The sequence below is a fragment of the Centroberyx gerrardi genome, chromosome 20 (genome assembly GCF_048128805.1).
Source record: "Centroberyx gerrardi isolate f3 chromosome 20, fCenGer3.hap1.cur.20231027, whole genome shotgun sequence".
Lineage (NCBI taxonomy): Eukaryota > Metazoa > Chordata > Actinopteri > Beryciformes > Berycidae > Centroberyx > Centroberyx gerrardi.
The window spans coordinates 6,496,594-6,520,000 of NC_136016.1; the positions used below are offsets into that span (position 1 = coordinate 6,496,594).

At 44.5% G+C, this 23,407-nt stretch overlaps 1 protein-coding gene across 2 annotated transcripts in view; it reads right to left on the bottom strand.

Annotated features, from left to right (window-relative positions):
* Nucleotides 1-935: 935 nt before the first annotated feature.
* Nucleotides 936-23,407, bottom strand: part of spata20 (spermatogenesis associated 20) — a 42,676-nt gene continuing 20,204 nt past the window's right edge. For both annotated transcript variants that reach the window (XM_071907769.2, XM_071907768.2), the window contains 3 exons: nucleotides 22,104-22,303; nucleotides 20,835-20,915; nucleotides 936-2,444 (listed from right to left, as the gene is read on the bottom strand). In XM_071907769.2, the coding sequence (XP_071763870.2) occupies nucleotides 2,253-2,444; nucleotides 20,835-20,915; nucleotides 22,104-22,303 (473 nt within the window). In that variant the 3' untranslated portion in view covers nucleotides 936-2,252. The remainder of the gene's footprint in view (nucleotides 2,445-20,834; nucleotides 20,916-22,103; nucleotides 22,304-23,407) is intronic.

Sequence of the window (23,407 nt, forward strand, 5' to 3'; positions counted from 1 at the left end):
CAATCTGACAGGTTAAGAAAAGTGAGGTCGGGACACGGCGGCGCTAAAACGGAACAGAGTGATCCCTCTCTCTATCTCCCTCTCTCTCTCTCTCTCTGTGCCTCCCTTTTCTATCCCTCCTCACCCTCTTTTCTCTCTCTTTTTCTCTCTCCGCAATCTCTCGCTCCTCCAACAGAAGCACCCATCTGCCAAGATAACTTCCCTCGTTCTCGAGGCGACAAGGCCCACGCCGGATCTGAGAGGAAGGGATGGAGGGGAGTTGGCAGTCACAGAGAGAGAGAGAGAGAGAGAGAGAGGGAGGAAGAAGGGAATGCAGAGGTAAACGGGTGCAGATGGCTAGGTGGTCCTGCAGCACGTTGGTAGATAAGCGCTTTCTTTTCGTTTCAGCTCTTCTGCCATTGTGTCACGATGGAAGCATCTTGTTCCTTGCATTTCCCTTCCCATCTTCTCCTCTCGTTCCTTCTTTTCTTTTTCTGCACTTCCAAAGCCCAGAACGGGACCCTCCGAGACAAAGTCCCTCGCCTCGGCGTCCAACATCAGCCGACCCATCTGTTTCAGACACACACACACACACACACACACACACACACACACACACTCCCATATGCCTTCCTCTCTCTATGTAACACACACAGTCACACAGAGTTTACATTACATTCCTGCAGCCTAGAGGGGAAGACAAGAAAAGAATACACAACAGTGGGTATCTCTCGGTATGATGTGTATTTATAGTACAGCAGGGAGATAGGCAGCCTGCTGGGACACACATACACTCCATTGCTGCTGGAGTTTTCCCATCTTGGACTGACTTACACACACACACACACACACACGCACACACACACACAGAGAGAGAGAGAGAGAGAAGGAACCTCAAAAATATCCTTCTTAACAAGTCATTTATTCTTGAGTCTTACATCTTAAAACAAGGAAAAAACTGGAGTGAGGTAATTTCACTTGATTCCAATGCACATCAACTTGTTCTTGATTTTCTTGAATCAATCAATATTTTCTTGATACTACTGGAGTGATCTGCCTTATTCCGCCTTGTTTCAAGATATCAACGCTTGTTTCTCAAAAATTGTTGAAACAAGCCAAACTTCAATTAGACAAGTGGAACTATCTCTCCGCATTTTCTAGATTTTAAGACTATGAATACTGAATATGAGACTTAAGTGACTTGTTAAGATGGACATGTTTTATGGTAGAACTTCGGCACAAACTCATCTTTCCAAAAACATGAAAATAAAAAGTATGCTAAGCGCCCATTTCCAAAATCAAATCGACACCGCTGATAAGGGAAGTATCTTTATTGTTTAGGGTTAGTGAGTGTTTACATGGTGTGCAATATTGTCTATACCTTATATGATCAAAGACAGACATGAATCTCTGCACTACAGTATGGAGAAAAATCATCTCATGTCGCAGTGAATTAGAGAGATAACAGACAAATAAATGAGGGAGAGAGCAGATGGTAAACGGAGGCTCATTAGAGGACAGCTCATTCACTGTGACACGAATACACACACATACAGATGCGCACACACACACACACACACAGAGTCTGTCAGATCCATGCGACATGAATGTGAGAGTTGGAACACAGGACTTGGAAAGGACAACAGGGCGTATGGGTTCATCCACATGAAATTCTCAGTGCAATCCGTCCTAGTGGTTTTAGACCATGGTGGCCTATTAAGTGTCTGTATTTTACCTTTTGGCTAACAGTCAAGCTACGTCACATTTTCCAAATCATGGAGTAACACATATTTTCAGTAGGCTGCTGCTGCTGGTGTGCGTGTTTCCTTACAAGAACATATCCAGTGACTTGAAGAGCCATCTGCACCCGAATTTCAACATGGCTCCACTGATCGACTGTGTCAAAGTCCAGCTGACAGACTGAGCGTCTCTGAGTGCCTGCTAGGTTAATATAACAGTCGGCTATAGTACTGGTATTGTTATGGAAGAGTAGAGCTAGCATTGTAGTAACATTAGGGTTAGAGGAGTAGAATGGCTGGTAATGGGATTGGAGCCCCTATCAGCCCTCAGTCGCTACTACTGCCACTGTAGCATATTGTTGCATACAGAGTTTTAAAGCACTGGGTTGCGTACATATGGCAGAGCTAGAAAGGGGTTTGACTGAGGCTGCGGTTAGTTAGACCAAAGCAGGCTGGGGTTGCAGATCGGAGGACTGCGGTCTACAAGGATTGCAGCCATCCTGTTTAAATCTCAGCATGTCCGTCCTTCTGTCATCACTGTGTCTGCGTCTCCGTGCCTCCGTCCAGCAGCAGCCTGCGCAGCTCCTCGGGGTCGGTGACAGGCAGAGCGCAGGTGAAGTCCTGGCAGACGTAGGCGGTGGCGGCGCCCTGCTGGGACAGGGAGGAGAGGACGGGCAAGCGCTGGTACAGGAACCCCTCCGTGTCCCCATCGGCCAGCATCAACACCTGCCAGAGAGGGGAGGAGAGGGAGAGAAAGACAGAGTTTAATATGGTGAAAGTACACTTCCTCCCATAGTATTATGTCTTTTAAAATTGACAGTAAACATCTCGTCTCTCATGTTCCCCATCCACAATTGTTGATGATTGGAGACGCATTTCATTTACACTTTGTCGTTCATGTGGCCATATGGGTCTCTGACCACCTTCAGAGCTACTGAAGAGATCGGATCATCAATTTTATGTCTTTTCTCTATCTGATAACAATCCATTCACCCAGGATGCATGTTAATGCCGGTTGCAGGCGGTTATAGTATTCTCTATTCTATGTCTTTAAAACATTTTGCGTCAGTGGGGCGTCTGAGCTAGGGACTGATCTCCAGACTTCACTTCAAGGGGGGTCCCCCAGTTTTGATATTGCAAAAACCCTATTTCCCTTTCATACAGTCACATACTGTCACACACACACAAAACAGCTCTCCCAAAAATAACACACTCAGTCGAGGGTCAGTGCCCGCCATGGTCTCATGCCCACAATAGAGGAAAGAGAATAGAGTGTGTGGGTGTGTATGCGCTTCACGTGTCCTGCCTGCAGCAGAATGTGCAGCTCCCAAATGGGCCTCCACTCCATAGCCAACAACATCAGAGTCACCCCATCACCCCCAAAAAAGAAATGAAACAGATGAATTTGAATGAATAAATCTAGCGGCATGTGTGTAGGAGGCCAGGGTGACACAAAGAAAAACGAGGATGGAAAGTGATGGCCCCTCTTTATTTCAGCCTCTGTGTGTGTGTGTGTGTGTGTGTGTGTGTGTGTGTGTTTGTGGTCTTGGACAGGCAGCAGAGCGTGGTTAGAGAGGGCTGCCCTGTCCGTCCCCGAGGCGGCTTCCTGTCAAACACGTGTCATTTCCCCCTGGCCCGTCACCACCTCTGACTCACCACAGAGGAATAAACGACAACACAAACAACAAGCAGACAGACAGGGGTGATAGAAGGAGGGAGGGAGGGAGAAGACAGACAGAGAGAATGAGGAGAGAGGTCTAGTGATACATCTCGTCTCAAGTGAAGCGCTGCCAGAAAAGACGGACATGCAAGCCAGGATAAGGGAGACTGAAGACTAATATGAATACATAAAATGTGAAGGTATACAAATGAAATATGCAAACTACTGATCACAGGAATAACATGTAAATTCAGTTTTAAGCTAGATTTTACCCTTAAAACTATGCCTGGTTGTATTGTTTGCCCAGTGTTGAATGCAGTGTGGTTTGTGAGAGTCTGTTCTGCTGGTTTACTTGAGCAGCAGACGATCATCAGAGCTGATCTTAGCGTGAGACACGTCTGGCCTACTTGTCCGTTCAATTACACCCACGGACATTGCCACCTTGAATTACCATAAATAGTAAACCCATTCAGTGCATATACTGACTACTGTAAAGAAAAACTCACAATTTTAACACTAAACTCAAAAAACAAAAAAGCATTTGTTGATCTGCTGAGGTTGTTCAAGGCTCTAGATTAACGTCCCACTGGTGGCACTGGAGGCACCAGATGATAAATATAAAGAGCGGCTTACAATGAGTGCGTAGGTAAGGGTTCACCGTCTTGCTCAAGGACATTTTGACAGGGCGTATGGCTGTTGATAGACAATTTGGCTGTTGCAGGGATCGACTCGGTGACCTTCTGGTTAACGGGACGATCCCACTGACCACTAGGCCACTCCACCTAGTAAAACCGCCATCAGCCAATTCACACCGAGTCATGCGCACATGTATAGGTGGCTGGAAGGGGCCGGGGAGTCTCGGGCAGCTCTAATTCAGCATTCCCCTGCCTGCAGCCTGAATCATCTTGCCTTTATCTGACTCAGTGATCACACTGGCCATTACAACAGGCGCGGCTCCCTCCCCTCCTTTCCCCTCCCGGCCCACCAGCCAGCCAGCCAGCATACAGGCCATCACGCAGAGCTGTCTGCATCCTCTCCATCCTGTCTCAATGAGCCTCATGTTCTCATTCACTGGCCGTCTCGATGCCCCCCCGAGTGCTCCGCTCAGCCATTTAGACGCTCATTTGTGCCGGTAGCCATCTGTACTTTTAATGCCAAGAAACCATCAATGGGTTATATTGCCCGTCTCCTGCTACTGGATACTGTCTGTGTGTGGGTGAGGTATTTCTGTGTCTATTACTTTAGAAGCTGTCCGACAAATACAATTTCTCCTTGGGGGTTGATGAAGTGATGCTATCCTATCTTATCTTAGCCATTCTCCACAGCTATGCTATCACACAGGCTGGTGGACCTGTTAGACATAGTCGAGGTATCTTATCCTCACATGGAGGTCCCAGTCACTGGTATGGAGTGGGGGCTTGACCGCCAGTCAAGATGACTATAAGCTGTAGCAGGAAACTATGGATTTACGCAGAGCACTGTGGAAGGTTGGCTGTAAACTCTCTTCCTTCAGACATAAACACACACACACTCGGGGGAAGACTGGCAAGGAGTGTGATGGAATGTGGTCAGAATAGTGTGACCGTTGCTATGGAGACAAGAGGAGGATTTCCCTGCCAAGCTGAACCTTTCCTATCTAACTTGACTCTCCTTCTTGTCTGTTTCTCTCCCTGCCTCCCTCAGCTCAGACCACATCCAGGCGTATGCCCTCCCATTAAAGGTCACACTATAGTCTGCCTATGTCACAACAATACACTCCACACACACCCCCGGGGATCAGACAGGGCATGTTATACAGTATGTGTGTGTGTGTGTGTGTGTGAGAGAGAGAAAGTGAGTGAGTGAGTGAGCGAGAGAGAGAGATATTAAGTGAGAATGAAGAGTGAATGTGGTAAAGTGAATGCATAGCACATTTACTTATCTGGAGGATGTGTGTGGTCTTGCATATTGTGCTCTGCAAAATTTGTGTTGTGCAGTGTGTGTGTGTGTGTGTGTGTGTGTTGATGTGTGCGTATGTGGGAAGCTGTTGCAGACAGCACAGTTGGCTACACATGAGAGCTCAGTCAAACTCCCACAGGGTTAATCCCTTCATACTCTGGGCAACCCTGAAACAAACACACACACAAACACACATACACACACACACACACACACATATATACAGCTCCCACCCGTTAAATGTCCCTACACTGACAGCTCCCTCCCACTCTTTCTCTCACTCTGCCAACCCAGCCAAGCTAACACACTTTAAAGGAACACAGTGTACCTGCGCTGACAATAACACACACACACACACACACACACACACACACACACACACACACACACACATCTTCAGAAACTCTGAACCAATTTAATGTTGTCTCTTCCCCCAGTTTCTAACCCAGCTAGTACACAGATGGCTCATGGGCCAACCTCTGACAGCTAGGTAGAGCCAAAAACCTGGTGGGCTGACAGAAACGCACAAAACACACCAAACACACACATTTGAGAGGCTCCGTCATACCTGAGGAAGAGCGATGACAGCGGCTGTGAATAGCGCTGTGTGCAGCCAAGCATGGGGAGATTTACTTCCTCCATCCCTCTCACTCTGTCGTTTGTCTCTCTCTCTCTCTCTCTCTCACTCTCTCTCTCTCTCTCACATACACACACACACACAAACAAGGGGACCTGCTCAGTCATCATAACAACCTGGCATCTGGACCGCCACCCCAGGACAGAAATGCACACACGTGCGCACACACACATTCGAACAAATGGGCGATAGAGGTGGTGCAGCAGAGCCACATGCACACATTATCAGTCATCCGTTGACACCGACTTCACCATCAGCTCCATTTATTCATCTGAATTTTCACCAGGAGCGAAGGAGGGCGAGGCAAGAGCACTGGAGAGAATTTGGAAGGAGGGAAGAGGGCATAAAAACTGATAGCAAAGAAATAAAAGACAAATAGACTGAATAAGAGAGAGACAGACAGAAAGAGAGAGAGAATGAAAGGGGTTAGGCAAGGAGGGGAAGACAGACAGATAGAGAGAAAGAGACGGGGACACAAGCAGGGTTAGACGGATATACCATGGGTTTCAATGGAGAGTGTTATTGTCATATTGCTGGTGATCTTCTTGTTTTAACTTCAGTTGAAGGATTATAAGGTTCTCTATGGATTGAGAAAGTTCTCTAACCTCTTGCGCTTATAAAATCCTTTCAAAACCCACTGGATAAACTCAAAAAATGCATTATGTCAAGCTAAGATTAAGGCTGTTTTTGTTCATTCCTGAAGACATTTTGGAGATACAAGACTGTCCTGACTAACAGTATGATGATCTAAGTATTTACTCAGAGGCTTTCACACTAGGGTTGGGCGATATGTCAAAATTTTCCTACCGGCCACCGTCAGCCCAACAACCGGCGATTGCCGATATATTCGCCGGGTGTACGAGCAGCTGAGATTGTGACTACAATGAGAATAGCTGGTCCACCTTAAAGGTCAGTCCACCTTAAGTGAGCCTGGTCAGGTTAGCCATTGTCGCTAACTTCGGGGCTAACCCCCTTCACTTTAATCAAAAGACTAAACTGTACACACTGTCGCTGCCCGATCTGAGTCAACCGTAGATGTGAGTTGCGCACATCTCACAGCGATAGTCAACTTCTAGGATGTAACGTTAGCTAACTAGAGAAAATGTCCGCTAGCCGTGATGCTAATTTTCGCTATGTTCAACTCCATTGACTTATGCTAAAAACGTTAGCGATCTAAAAGTCCGCTAGCTGCAACGCTAATTAGTGCCAAATCCCATTTGATTATGCTAAAGTGTTAGCGACTTAAAAACTGGATCTGAAATGGGTTTGTCGCTGCCCAATCTGAGTTGAACATACCGAAAATTTGCATCACGGGCTAGAAGTTGACTGTCACTGTGAGATCGGGCAGCGACACACACATTGCACTGCTACATTCACAGCTATACTGCTAACTTCATACTCTCTGCTCCGGATCACGTCGGAAATCAAGTGTGTTTATGTTTATGGTTGTACTAAACGGAAAGCGGAGTGAAAAGGCAACTGTCATAGAGAGGGTGGAGACATGATGTCGTTTAAATACAGGGATAACGGCGCCCAACTCCAACTGCCAGTTCCTATTGGCGCACGCTTTAAATTGCGCTTTACAGGTTAATTATTTACTATTAAATTAGCAAAATAAAATGTCAAAAATCGCCCAAAAAATCGCCCAAAAAAATCAACCGGCGATGGACTCTGCCAATCGCCGATAGCCGATATATTCGCCCTATCGCCCAACCCTATTTCACACCGAAAAATAAATAGTAAATGTTTGTATTTTTTGGCATAAAATGGTAAAATTTAAAGATATTGAATATCAGCACAAACAACATTGGCATATTGGCATCTGATTCAAAAACCCTTATCAGTCAAAACCCTGATAACAAAGGCAGAGAAACAGACAGTGTGTGTTAAGAGGTGGACGAGTGTCAGCGGGCGAGCCTGTTCTGGCTGTGTGCTCTGTCCTTTGTCACGCTGAGCATCAGTTTTCGACTGGTGACAGACTCTACAGGACCCTCTCCACTAAATCACCAACGTCCGCCCGAGAGACGTGAGGACGCCTCAGTGTCTGAACAGAATTAACAGCCCCTCTCTTCAATCAGCCCTTGACACCTATTCTATGCTTCATCAGCTTATGTTGCATTTAAGACGAAAGTAAATCGTTGTTAGGAACGATCATAAAAGTCAAGTCAAGGCAAATGTGTCGAGGAGATCAGACTTGACATTTGATTGTCAAGTATGAGGTCAGACGTCTGGAAATATCCCTGGGTAGGGAAGGAATTTAAGTGAATATGTCTTTGTGCCCTAAAATGATGGAACAATAGAACATTAGACACCATCAACCCCTATTTTTTGTCAAAGCAGCATGTGTAGTTATATATTCCTGTAATGCCCAGGACAGTGTAGGCCCTGCAGACTGACTGGCCCTCAGTAAACCCTCTGTAGACCAAACACCACACACGCCAACTCCGCCTGCAGCACACATCTACCAAGTCCTCATGCTTGGCTCTCTTCCTATCATTGGCCTCCTTCAAACAATCCTCCCAGGAGACGGTCAGCTCCAACATGGCCACCTGTCTTGCTGTTTCAGACATCAGCACAGTCTGGCCTAATGTCTGGCTCACCTTGTGCCCTAAAAAGAAGCCATACCAGTTGGCATTGCGGGATGTCAGTCAACCACCTTCTCCTTGCCAAGGTGATTTTGATAAACGAACAGGAAGCCAAAGCAGGGATTTGGAGTACCCCAGCCAAACCAAAATTTGGCGGAACATCTTTTCCCACTTTGTCTCCCTGAAAAGTTTTCAACAACAATATGGTCAATCAGAAGAAGAAAGCTCCTGCTTATCCACTACTTGATCGTAAATGGAAGACAAGACAACAAGAGCATGTGCAAAAACATATGTCACTACATTCATTTTGCTAGATAGTCCAATGGACAGTTTGTCTTCATCACTGCAGTAGAGGCAGAAGGTAGAAGTTGGCAAAATTCAAACCAAGTTCTGTCTGCAGGCGCCGTACAGTTGGTGACACTTTCTGCCAGCGTTGGCGGATTTTACCATCACTCTCCTACTGAAAACAATGAAAATTCACTTTGTCATCTATCTTGCAGCTACAATGTGAATGCAGCATAATCATGGGCCCTGTGATGGATTCTGGGAGTTTGAGCTGCTTGTCTTGGTCAGCCTTCGGCTACCTGTATTGCACTGTCCTGAGAAACCCAGCAGTGTGTGTGTACCAATATGGCATTTGCTAGCCTTGCACATCTATAACTGTCATCATCTTGTCAGAGAATCTTTATTTCTCACTGATATATCCCGGACCCAGCCACATTCTGTAAGTCATTGTGTGAGCCATAGGTTAGTCTCTCTAACTGGTATAACTGAGTATGAGATATTTCTTTCAAACTGTGAGCTTGGACATTCATTCCCCTCTGTAAGTCACATGTTTTTGTAGCTGTAGAACTGAATTCTTTACGATGTGCTGTGTGATGGTATGCATGAATCAGGACAGACTATAATCACTTAGCTGTCATACGCTTTGTGACTGGTATATGGCACGATGGTCATCCGATGGGTTTTGTACCAGGGATACGACAGTGACACACAACAGAATTCAGTTTTTTTGTTGCGTTGCTCTTAGCAAGGTGTGATTGTTCCTTATTTTCTGCTCAGTGACAAGCAGAACGAGCAATAGCTGCTTTTGTGATTCCCTCATTATATTGCTTTTAGACCTCAGTGTACAATAGATTGTAGTACTGCATCAAAAATGAGAGAGCTAGGAGTTATGAGATGGTAGGTTAGAGAGTGAAGAGGGTTCTTGGGGGTTTGTGTAGAAAACTCAGTCCATTGCTTCTACTCTTTTAGAAAAGGGTAAGAAGTAGTTGGATACAAGGGTAGTTGACACAGGGCCTGGGTCCAATTTCTACCAAGGAGCACTACACAGAAGCTTGGGGGAAGCACAGGACAGGACTACTGCTGTTGCTCTGAGACTATTAAAAACCTGTCTGAAACCCTTTTGGTAAAACTTGCAATGTCTTTAACTCCTGGAGCTTTGCAAAAAACCACAACAAACAAACAGAAAACATGCACTGCATTCAGCGCCCTTGGGATCACACAACACCACTTTCCATTGAGAATAATGAGAAAAGAAGCCAACACTTTAAACACAGGTCCGTTGTGGACAAAAAGACCATGCCTGTAACACACTTAATCTGTAATGCATTTGTTTTGCTATGTGTTACTATGTGCAGGCTTCTAAGTGAGGATCTCATGGCTCAAACATTTTGAGATAAAACTCATTAGACATGGTTATTGATTTTAGTACTTTACAAAAACTTGATGCAACTGATTCACTGACAAAATATTTTCATCATGAAAGCTAGCAAAGAGAGCAGGGAGAGTTAGCAAAAGACAGGGGAAAACAACTTTTGTTATAGTTTAGATATGCATTATCAATGAATAAGTAGAATAAATCGAATGTGACACCTTAATCACAACGAAATGCATCTGCATCACAATGATTTGGAAAGTGGTGCATTCAATACATTAAATGTGATCTTGGCCTTAGATGTTGAACTCGTTGAATTTGACAGACCAAACTTCAAAACAATTTTAAATACCAGTGTGTCACGACATAAAGTGACCATACAAAGATGTTTTATTCAGTGTGAGACCTTGGCACAAGTCTCAGGTGGTCATAGTTTAGATATCAGGGTCTCTCTGGTACACAGCCAATCTGTATGTGTGTGATTAAAGACTCCAGGACTCCATGAGAGGTGTTTCATTAGGTTTCAGACACACAGCGGGCCAGCATCACAAATGCGACAGAAAATTCAGCTTTCTTTCCAATTCATCAGAGGAAATTGTCAACCGAGGCAGGTGGAGAGAACTTGGGAGTCTTATTATGTCATCTGGGAAAGTATTACCAGCTGGAACATAAGGCGTGGTTACATCACACTGTGGAGGAAGTCATCTGTGCACTAGCCCACATCTCATTTCATGCTACGGTAACGTATGTACACAGACATATGCCGCCTTTTAATGACACAACGCGATCTGGTGTAGTGAGTAAGAGATGCTTCATCAACAGAAAGAGAGAGAGAGAAAGAGAAATATGTGAGAGGGGGAAGGGAAAGAAATAAGAAGAGACAGGCAGTAGGCAAAGATCATTTGATGACAGTGGGAGAGACTGAAACAGATGCCAAGAGATCCTGTGATAGAGGAGAGAGAAGAAAAGAAGATGGAATACAGTATCACAGACTAGCTGTCCAAGTGTACATCAATTTTGTTGAAAAAACAGCATTAATTTACGTTTTATATTCTGTTAACTTCCAACAACCTGAGAACACTTCCAATAATATATCTATGAATTCTTCATATTGGCTTCAAAAGTTGATTGAAACGGGGGCTGCACAATTAATCAAGCATAATCGTATATTGCCATTTTTGTTTCTACCATTAATAATGGGTGGAATATTGGCATATCAGCAATACTGCAACATTTCATTTCATTTGGAATGTGTGCTGTTGAAAATAGTCAAGATGTTAATATTAGAAGCCAAAAGTGCAGTCAAACATTTAGTTCCACAAATCCTCGAATTATTCAGCGAATAATTATGATTCATAATCACGATGGCAATATCCACCAGAATAACCATGACTATCATTTTGGCCATAATCGTGCAGCCCAAGGAAAACTCTATTTCACAAATAAAACGATGGCCAAACTGAGTTTAGGTGGGTTAACCCTCCACTACATCTCTGATCCTATCAGTGGAAACATTAACAGTCTATAAAGATAAAGAGAGAGCGACAGAGTGTGGAGGAACATTAGTCTGTGTGTGTGTGTGTGTGTGTGTTTGTGTGTGTAGATGCATGTGCACAGGCAGGCGTCTTATCTGTTCAGCATGGGTTTTATTTACCAAGCTGAGATGTGGATAAGCGTGGAGCGTCAAGCACGACTATAGCAGACATACAGACAAGCGGAGATAAGACCGCAGGGAGTGGATTGTATCTCCAACAACACCACTAAAGCCCTTCACTCTCAGCTGAATCCTAAGTACACATGCACTTCCCCCATTCCATAATGCATGTATAGACTGACACATGGTGGAATTACCGGATAGATAGATGGATGGATGAATGAGTAGAAGGATGAATCAATGGATGGATGGATGCATAAAATTACAGATGGAGATGCACAGGAAGGATGGGGGTGAGATAAATGTAAGTGAGGTGAGTACAGAGAGTATATCTGAAGGTGAATGTGAGAGTAAATTATAAAGGACGATAATGCGTATGGTGAGAGAGAGAGAGGAAGAGGGAAAGAGCGAGAGAGAGAGAGGATGAGTGGCGATCGCAATGCATTATGGTCTAGCTGGAAAGCACTTTCCTGTGACAGGATCCATCTGGGACCTTGCCCACAGCTGTCAATCCAACTGGGTTCTGGGCTCTGACTGGTTATTGGGCTTAGCAGGTCATTAACAGAGAACAATAGAATCTGTTCCTATAGCACACACACACACACACACACACATACAGCCTTACAGGGAGCTCGGATGAGCGGACAGAGGGATTGCGATGGAGGGGAAAAAGGGAGTGCCGGGGTAATAAGGCAGCGGATTGAAGCAAGGGAGGTCAAAGGTCACCGAGGAGTGTGTGAAACAGCAGCTCTAATCCTCCTCTGCATTATCAGGAATGTTGTTACCAGTGCTAGTTACCCTCTGACTAGTCTCTCTATCTCTGTCCCTCTCTTTCCCCGCCTCCCTCCCTCCCTCTTGCCCTTCCTCTCACCCTGCTAACTCTTCCCCGTGTCTCTAAGGTCTTGTTAGGGAATCACAGTCGTTTGTCTCTGGCGTTCTCACAGACGCTTTCAAAAGACTCCTCGCTCCTCTTAAAGGCCACGGCCCTCCCTTCCTTCCCTTTCCTTCCCTTCCATCCCTCTTCTCTCCTCCTACCTATCCTATATCCACTCCCCTGCTCCCATCCTCCTCTCTCAGGGGGATGAGATCAGGAACATGAAGAAGGGGGCGGGCAGGAAAGCAGTAATCTCCAGTTAGAAATAAAGAGGAGCTGTGTCTTTTTACCGTTACTGTATATCCTTCCAGGAATCCCTCCACCTCCCCCTCGTTTCCTAAAACCTTCAACATCCCTGAAATGCCTTCCACTCTTTCTGACCCTAGTGTCTGTCACCCAAATACCAGCACCCCACGGTCCTCCTCAACACTTGCCACAAACACCTAAGGGCCCTAACACATGGCCCTTTCCCCATCCCATCCACTCCACTTCCTTACTTAAGTGCACTCCAGAGGGAGCCAGCCAAAGTAATCCCTCTCTGTGCTTGTCTGATTTTAATAGTGTAACACAGACAGGAAGACTTGGAAAGTTTTCTGTAGCGTGCTATGGGGGGGAAAAGCCGAGGCAGACTAATAAACATGAAACTAGAGCAGCCCTGAATTATGGGAACCAAGGAACAACGTTTCCGTAAGAACGTGATTACACCTTTGAAGTTGAAATGTTATTTTTAGCAAATGTGGTGACTTTTGTGATTTTGAACGGTGTTTCAGATACATTCTCAGATACATTAGAAGTAGGGATGCCGTGATCGATCGGCCAGCAATCGGAATCGGCCGATATTCAGTATAAATATGAGATCGGAGAATTCCGATAATGCTTTATAGTCGCCAATTGCAAAAACGATCGATGATGCAAAACACGTGAGCCATGTGCGTTTGTTTACATAATGGTCTGCACTCTCCATTCCTCGGGCCAGGCCGGGCCGGTCTCGTGGTCAGAGATATAACGTCTTTTTTTTTTATAATTGGGGTGGGGAGTAAGCTATTTGGTGTGATAATCAGAATGTTATATGTATTATAACATTGTAACCTTAAACCTTATGTATCAATCACTGTGATCGATACATATTCACATCTCAGTCAGCAGCGGCACAGCGTCTCCTCCTCTCCTCTGGCGGCGTGCGCACAGCAGGCAGGTTGATAACCATGGATCCCGTGTGGAATTCTGAACAGATTTCTGTCATTCAAATTTCTCTGTAATCCACAAAGTCTGATTGTTAATTCCTTGTGTCAATTATGTTTGTATTACCAGTCAATCAAAGGTTACGATTTGAAATGTAAGTCTCGGGTTTTCGCTGCCGCACCACTCGCTTTGCGAGTCCTTTGCGAGAGGAAGTAGGCTATTCAGTAAGATCCCGCACGTAATTCTGAACAGATTTTTGTCATTCAAACAACTCGGAATTAGTTTAGCTACTTATAAACAGCCAACTTACTAAGAAAATTTCAGTTTTAAACCGGGCTCGGGCCCATAAATGCAGCCAATGGGACAGGCCTGTGCCAGGCTCAGACAGAACGTGCACGGGCTCGGTAGGGTCGGGCTTGTTTTTTTGGGCCCAATCTAAGGTCTGGTCGAGACCCTAACAGCGGAGAGGCAACTTAAAAGTCTCATTTCTCTCTCTCTTAAGAACATTCACTTAGGCTATACAAAAACAAAGACTGAAACGGATATATATCTTCGGAGGATGTCTCCATTTATTTAACTCGACTCAACAACAAGTGGCAACAGTCTGAGTCTTGTGCTTTATTATCTCACTAAATCATGTTGCCCTACCTAGAATGGACATGGTTTTGTTTACATAATGATCAAGTAAATATTGAGTTAGAAAAAAAGAAAATGTGGATACTTTTTAACCAGGACTCAATTTGATGGATAAAATGTATGTAAAATGGAAACTGTTAGACCTATAATACTGCTATACCAGCTGCTATAACAAAACAAAAAAACTATCGGTATGGCTGATCGGTATCGGCAGATACGGCTCATAGACGATCGGCGATTGGTGGCAAAAAACGTTATCGGGGCATCCCTAATTAGAAGCCAACAGTCGTGGTTAATTTGGGTCAAAAAGGCTACCAAATGTCTCAGTGACAAACCATGTCGACCTACAGTATGGTAGCCATATTGGAGGCCTCAGCTCTTGAGTAACAGTAGCTGTGAACTGCCAATTGCATACCTGATTTCAGATTTTTTGCTGAATCTTCTCAAGCTACAATTTGCAGTGCATAGAGACTATGACCAGAGATGCTGGGGCTGAAGACAAGAAAGTTTCCTGTGTTACATTAACCTAAATCTGGAAACAAATCTTCCTTCTCAGACTGTTTACTTTTACTTCCAACATTGCTGAATTGACCTACTCCCACACCACAACAATCTTTTTCAAGTGTCTCTCTTGTTGTAGCTAGCCAGTATTTGCACACAGCTAATTCTCCAATTGACCTCCATGATGGCGCCAGCTGTGGTTGCTTCACTGTGAATGTTTGCCAACATGGGGTCTTGAACCTGGATGCTCCAGCTGAGAGCTGAGAGCCCGACTCACCACGCCGCTCTGCAGCCCCATGTTGAGAATGCTGCTATTATCCTTTAACGCATGTATACAACAGCTGGGTTTTAGGTTTAGGCTAAATCCCCTTTCAGGAAAAAAAATGTCTGTGATGAAGCTCTCCCGATCTGCCCTCTCTGTCTCTGTCAGTCACGCTTTCAGATGTTTTATTTACATATGGGAGGCTATCTGGTGCCACAGACTCCTTTTTTACTCTCATCTCCATAATCAAGGCAGACCCCGGCCTCACCCCTTGACACCACCGCACTTCCCCACACTCTCGTAGCGTGCCTTGCACATCCGGTCGACCGAGACTATGGCATCGACATGGATGTTCCTGGGCAATGGAAAGTATGGTACACTTACTAACTGAAGAGACAAAGAGAGAGAGAGAGAGAGAGAGAACAGAGAGGACAGAGACGGGGTAACGTTGAGACAGAGCGGAGTCACGGTGGGATCGAGGGAGGGAGATTGAGAAAGCAGAAAACAGGAGGCATGGAAGGACACCGAGGCAAGAAAGGACAAACACACACACACACACACACACACACTTGGCAGAAGAACTTGCAGAGGGAGGGAGGATAGAGAGAGTCACTCTAAGAATAATTGCTAGAAAGACTGCATCTCTAGTTGCGTTCTTACAACTCCCCCACCCCCTCCTATTCAGAGCCTCTACAATCAACAATCCTGACCCAACACTAATCAAGCTATATTGCTGTGTAATAGAAAAATTAACCACGATTTATCGCAGCAATTACAATCAAGAGCGATGTTTCCGCATGATTGTTGGGGCTATAATTGATTTCAACAGCCAAAAACGTGCACCAGAAGCTTTGAGTGCTGCGGTGAATTGAGAAGCCTAGTGTCTCGCAGTGAATTAAAATAGTAAATAAATGAAATGATGTGAAGCTCTAACAATGTGTGTGTGTGCGTGTGCGTGTGTGTGTGTGTGTGTGTGTGTGTGTGTGTGTGTGTGTGTGTGTGTGTGTGTGCTTAGATTAGCAGGGTTTGGTGCTCTGAACAGCTCATTCACCACAATTAGTGCGCCTGCCCCGAACCAGGGAAACTGACGAGGCGGTGATTGGATTTAAATTAAACATCTTCTCTGCTCGTGGCTGCCTAATGTGACGTAGAGGACGCTCCCCTCTCCCTCGCTCTTCCTTCTTCTATTTCGTTTTTCATCCCTCCACCTCTTTCCTCTCACTATACTTGCGTTATTCTCCCCTCCTCTCAGCTCCATCATCCGCTCTTTATCCCTCATCTCTCTCACGCTGCTTCACCTTCTCCTTGAGTCTAGTTTGTTTTCTCCTAATGGCTCTCATCCTTAAGCAATTGGGTTTTTTCCCCCCGCTGCTCTCATCTACTTTGTCTATTTCAGGGTTTATGAAAGCCAAATTTCAGACTTTTTTTTTTTTTTGGAAAATTTTCAAAACCAAATAAAGAAACAAGGCTGGCAAAAACAGCCTATTTCTGGTTGAACATAGCTGATAACAGATGTTCTAAAACTATAAATGGGCAGTAAAAGAAAAAGGACAACAGGAAATTAATGAAGGGAAATGAAGCCCAATCGTATTTAATAAAGAAAAAAATCTAAACAAAACATGTTTTGCACTCTGTTACTTTAAGAGTGGCCATGCAACGCAATGAAACCTGTCCTTGGATGGTGAAAAACTAAGACCTCTTATGAATATATTGAAGACAATTTAATACTTTTTAATTCATTTTAAGACTTTTTAGTTCATTTTAAGGACCTGCAGATACCTCAGTATTTATTTCTCCTTCCTCTCGTCTTGCCTCCCTCCTCTATTACTGCACTTTCATCCAGTGATGTGTGTGTGTGTGTGTTGCCAGCATGCACATGACTTCATGTGTTCATGTGTACTTAAGTGTGTGTGGCAGGGTTTGTGTATACATGTGTGCGTATGTAGAGTGTATGTGTATCTGCGTTTGGGCCTGTGTGTGTGTTTGTGTACATATCTGTATGTGTGAGTGTGTATGCCTGTTTGCATGTTTAAGTGTGTGTGTTTGTGTGGATATCTGCGTTTGCCTCACCAGCTGCTGCAGGCAGCGGTGCTAGTCCTCTAGGGGGAGGTATCTAGTCCCCTAGAGAGTGTGAGTGTGTGTGTGTGTGTGTGTCCTTGTGTGTGTTTAGTGCTGTGCTGGATCATCACATCTCAGCCCAGCCAAGACTGCTGCTGCTGCCGCTAATGGCCTGCTGTTCTCACAGCATCTGGATACACACACACACGTAGACACACACACATACACACACACACACACATAGACACCATATCCCTCCTTTCTCTCATTTACTCCTTTTCTATCTCTCCCTCCATCTCGCTCTCTAAGGCTCAATAAAGGCTCGTTAGGAGAAAAACTGGATCCGTCGTTTCACTCTGACAGACTCGCCCAGGAGGGTCGTCTTTTCGTCTTTCTCTCCCACACACACACACACACACACACACACACACACACACCGTTCCCTCTTTACAGTCTACGTCCCAGAAAGCGCCACTGAAGTGCGTCTGCCTCGTCATGGGGATTGCCATCCCGAGCCTTCTGGTTCAAGAAAAAAAAACCTAACCCTAACCCTTAAATCTCAGGCACTGACTCTCTTTCAGCAATAAAGACGTGCTGTTCTTCACTTGGGAGTGCTCAATGACAGTGACTCTTTGTTCTGCTGTGTGTGCGTGTGTGTGTGTCCATTTCTAGTTTTTCATCTTATTGGTCCCGGTGGTAGTATTTAGTTTCTTCTTTCTCCTACTTCCTCTATAGGGCCTTTAAACCTCCCTAACTGATTTGTCTTCAGCTCTACCATTACTGCACTCATTAGCAGACATTAAGCCAATAGCCTCAATCAGGATGAGGCATTATGATTACAGCTAAATGCGACGCATGACATGGCAATTTGGAATATGGAAATTAGACTGGAGAAAACACATAAACAAATGCATGGGTGTGGACACACAAACACGCACACCCATATTAACACTTGCCTCTACAAGGTTTCTAGAAGTTTCAAAAAGCAGAAGCGTCTTGCTTTGGTTTGTGCGTTAGCTTGACTGGGTTGTGACTGACAGAAGGCAGGTCCAAACCAAAGCCCAGAGAATATTAGCTATTGCCTGAAAGATGAAGAAAGAAACTGGATTCCTGAGTGCGCACATTCATATGAAACGGAGAATGGAACATTTGAAATGTAAAGTTTATAGCCTGACATTACAGTTCTGATTACTGTACTGAAAACGCAATTGGCAGCTTCTCATTGAGTGATGGATTACCTTTACCAACTGTATAAGACGTCTCGGGGATTGTTTTCTATGCTATTTGTAATTGAATGGGAGTGAATGAGCCCGAGAGGTATGGCAAAACTGATTTAAAAATATCTAATCATGGTGCAAACATGTAAAAATACTCAGAATTAATATTAGAAGGGTGGAAAATTTAAAAAATGATCAAAAACCTCAAATGACGCTGGAATTGTCCTTTAAAAAATAAACCTGTCATTACATGGTGAAAACATTAAGACATCTGAAACCTGTATTTAGGACATTTTACTACTTTAAGGCTTTAAATTGAGATAATTCAAGACTTTTTCAGACTTTTTAAGGATTTGCAGATACATGGCTCTACTACAACATCTACCATCCCCTCCAGAGAATCCCTATAGGATTAGCATGACAGTAACAAGGCGCAGCATGTGCCTGTTCCTGGCTGGGTGTGATAGTACATACATTCCTCTGAATACGAAACACATCCTGATAACAGCTCTATCTAACTCGCTCTCGCTCTCTGGGGATCTGGCATGGCCTGATGTGACTGCAGCCACCGCCTGATACGGCACAACTCATCTATATTTCAGTGGGTCCCTGTGAGTGTGTGTGTCTGTGTGTCTGTGTGAGTGAGTGAGTGAGTGAGTGAGTGAGTGAGTGAGTGAGTGAGAGAGAGAGAGAGAGAGAGAGAGAGAGAGAGAGAGAGAGAGAGAGAGAGAGAGAGAGAGAGAGAGAGAGAGAGAGAGAGAGAGAGAGCGTGTGTGTCACAGGGCAATCACTGCTTTAATTCACTGGTCTAATTTCAGTTACGGACTGGTCGATTAAACCAACACTGAAATCAGTGAGCAGTCTAACACAATTATAATGCTCAAACTAGTGTGTTTGTGTGCTATTGGTTTCATGGTTTATTTATTTAACCTTTATTTAAAGCTACACTACAACTTTGCACATCGGTGACTCCAAATGGCAACGAGAGGTAACTGTTTGGCAAATTTGAACTTCAATACCCAGAAATCATGTAACATGATGTCAGCAAACTGCATACAGCATGCGAATGTTTACAAAACCCAGCCGGTCTGTGAGGCTTTATACCAGAGGGACAAAAACACCAAAGATCAGCAGCAACAAGACAAACATGCAAGTTGCAGATCAACAACATAAAACAATGAACAAAGTCTGACTGCAGTAAAAAACACATGAAACACAACACAGAACAAGGTGAAACGATGTATAAAATCAAAATACATTAAAAATCATGTTAAAAGAAAAGACAGAGAGAGAGAAAGAGAGAGAGAGAGAGAGAGAGAGAGAGAGAGAGAGAAATGAAAATGAATTGTATAAGCTCTCCAACATCTGAAGTCCACTAGACTAGAATGTAAGTTATGAAATAGCACAAGAGAACCAATCAGCAGTAAGCTACAAATGTTTGTCGATGCAGTGCAGAGCATTCCCTTAAAGTTTAGGCTTAAACTGGTGAGAAATGTGGCCATGGGAAATGTGAATGTTAACGCCTTTGCTAGCCGTACTGAAATGTAAGTCTGACTCAGAGTGACAGCTGTCAAATACACAGCAGACAGGGTATGTCGGGGCTGGTAGGGACACACACACACATACACACACACACACACACACACACACACACACACACACACACACACACACTGCAGTAGCAGAGTTGAGATTCAGACACATTAGGCATGTAGATGTTGAAAAGGGCTTTAATGTCAGCTAATGCCTGTTAGGAGGAGGAGAGGAGAGGAGTGGAGAGGAGAGGAGAGGAGAGGAGGAGAAGAGAGGAGAGGAGAGGAGAGGAGAGGAGGAGAAGAGAGGAGAGGAGAGGAAAGAAGAGAGGAGAAGAGAGGAGAGGAGAGGAGAGGAGAGAGGAGAGGAGAAACTAAAGTTGACCTTTAAAAAAACACACTTGAGCCAGCCAACACCCCAGGCACTGTCCCAGGCTGTGTGTATGTATGTGTGTGTGTGTGTGTGTGTGTGTGTGTGTGTGTGTGTGTGTGTGTGTGTGTGTGTGTGTGTGTGTGTGATTCAAAACCTGCTACAAACCTGCTGGCGCTCTAAGACGCTGATGTGGGAGTGAATCCATGCATGTCTATGTTAATGTGTGTGCCACAACTTAATCTTTTTATTTCAGGGTTAGGGATTGATGACGCATAAACTTGTCAAGATGACGCATCATTCACACAAACACACACACACACACTCACACTCACACCATCCTGAACACTTACCTTATGTGGTAGAAAGAGGGAGTTGACTGTTGCTAGCAGACTGGCGGTGTCTGGGGCATCCCTCTGGCCACAGATCACAATCTACAGGGAAAAAAAAAAAAAAGAAACGGAGAGGGGGCGAGAAGAGAGGAAAAAGTGAAGGAAGAGTGAAAGATAGCAAGATAAAAGAGGGCATGGACAGAGTGGAATAAGAGGGGAAAGGGGGACAAATAAGAGGAGGGGAGGGGAGAGAGAAAGTGAGAAAGGTCAGTGCTGAATTTGTTCCAGTAACAAGGGAGGCAGGTGTTTTCTCTGGGATCGCCTCACCTCGTCTCCACCCCGAGCTTGTTACCCTCGCCCTCTTCCCCTGACTCGTCCTCTGCAGGTCACATATGATGGACAGAACACTAACTATCCTCTCTCTCTCTCTCTCTCTCTCTCTCTCTTTCTCTGTTAGTTCCTTCTCTGTTCTTCTGTATATACACGCCTTCAGGCTAAAAGTTTGCTTAGAGCGGCCATGAAACTTCGGGGTAAGTTGTACTGTGCTTTGCTCCTCTGGTTTTAGGCCAATTGAGGGTGTTAATATTTCAAGACTCATTATATAACCCGGACTGTACTGCTCAAATAACCCATGAGTGCATGACGGCTGTTAAAAATCTAGAGAAAAATGGTTTTGAGACTGTGTGTCGGGGTGTCCTTGGGTGAGTGTGCATATATGTAGGCTGTAGGCCTGAAAAGTGGCCTCAGTCGACTTTCCCTGGATAAATAAAGAGTAAAAAATGTATCAACACAACAGCTGCTTGTTTAAAGTGAGACTATTGCATGCTGAGGGGTTTCCAGGAGCTACAAGGGGGCATAGATCATGGTGCTTCCAAACAAACCATGGTTTCAGTGTGAGTTAAGATTAAACTTTAATGGTTGGGATGTTGTAGCAGCAATAAAAACAGCATACAGCAAAAGAAAACTAGGGTTCATTAGCAGGTCAGAAAGTGTATAGGTGGTCTTCTTCTACTTATTCCAAACAAACCGCTGTTGCTGCTAGAAATGTAAAGCACATTACATCCCGTGCACCAGAGGATTTTTTTCTGGGAAAGATGAAGAATATCAAAACGGACATTTATTTGTATGAAAATATTGCAGATCATTGCTTTAAATACCAGCCATCCCTTAAAACACCCAATTAAAGCACACCCACAGTTAAAGCACAAAGTAAATCACCTTAAAGCCAGGGCTTGCATGTGGACAAGTAGCTATGTAACGTGTGTTTGTGAGTGTGTGCGTGAGTATAACCTGTTTAAGGGTGTAGTGCTGGGCCATGAGTCCCCGGACCATGTCAGGCAGGGCTATGGGGACCCTGGTGAGGCGGTCGGAGAAGGCGGCCAACAGCTGCTGGGACCTCTGGAGCCAATCCTGTCTCCCAGTGTAGTGGGACAGACGCAGGAGGTTGGACGCCGACACGGAGTTAGCACTGGGCTCCGCTCCGTCCTGATCTGAAAATCACACACAAGCACAAAGACACACAACACTGTCACGGGGCTTTGCTAGTTCAGGTCTTAGGCAGACATACAGACACAGGGGGACACTCAAAAGGCATTACAGTGAAAATGACAGAATAATAAAACATGTTTCCTGTTTTGTTGCTTTCCCAGGGTGTCCCACAACAGCAGTGAATCACTCAGATAATAGAGACCTCACGAAGTGAAAAATTACATTTTTCAGTTAAGTGATGTTGCTTATCATAAAGAGATGACACAGGCCAAAAAAAAACCATTCATTTCAAAATTATGCATACGGGAAATATACAGTCGAAACAGCCCAAAATCGTTTTTCTTCATTGTTCCTGTGCATGCTCAGTGAAGTGTAGCTTACTCAACCTGCAGGGGCAAAACAATTTGATTTACATCTCTTAGCAAGCGGCAAGTGCTGCGTTGGTAGCTCCTTGTCCATATACAAAATTCTATTAGTTCATATTTACCACAGATTAGCATACTTGAAAACTGAAAAAAAGGCATCATCATCCCAGTAAGGTACAGTAAGTATGGTGATAAAAGCTGTTTGCCTACAATCATACTTCATCACTGCTTTTTGTGTTTGACCTCAAATACTGTGTATTCATTTGTAGCCCGTTTGTCTGGTGTTAACCAAAAGTATTATCACACTGTTCAACTTGGCTACCCTTGGTCCATATTTCCTTTTTATCTGACATGAACTTGGCTCAATGTAAAATTCATACTCTACTGCATTTTTGCCTCCAACACTGCATCAATGAGGAATGCAACCTGCATAGAGAACAGAGATGAGATGCTGGACAGGGGCTTTCTTGTGTCTGTTCAAAGAATCAAAATATTTAATACAGCAATACAAAAGTAGCTTATTTTACACTATGCTGGAGAGCAGTCATAGGTGAGATCAACAACTCTAACCGGGCAAAACAATGGCGCAGAGTCACAAAATAGGATTGATGCACAATAGATATCATCTGTCTTTTTTTTGGGGGGGGGGGGTTGAGTTCAGTGTTACATTTTGGGGTAATATGAAATGTGATGCCTCTGGCCCAAAACATGAGGCTTTCTGTGATGATCTGTCAAGCTAAC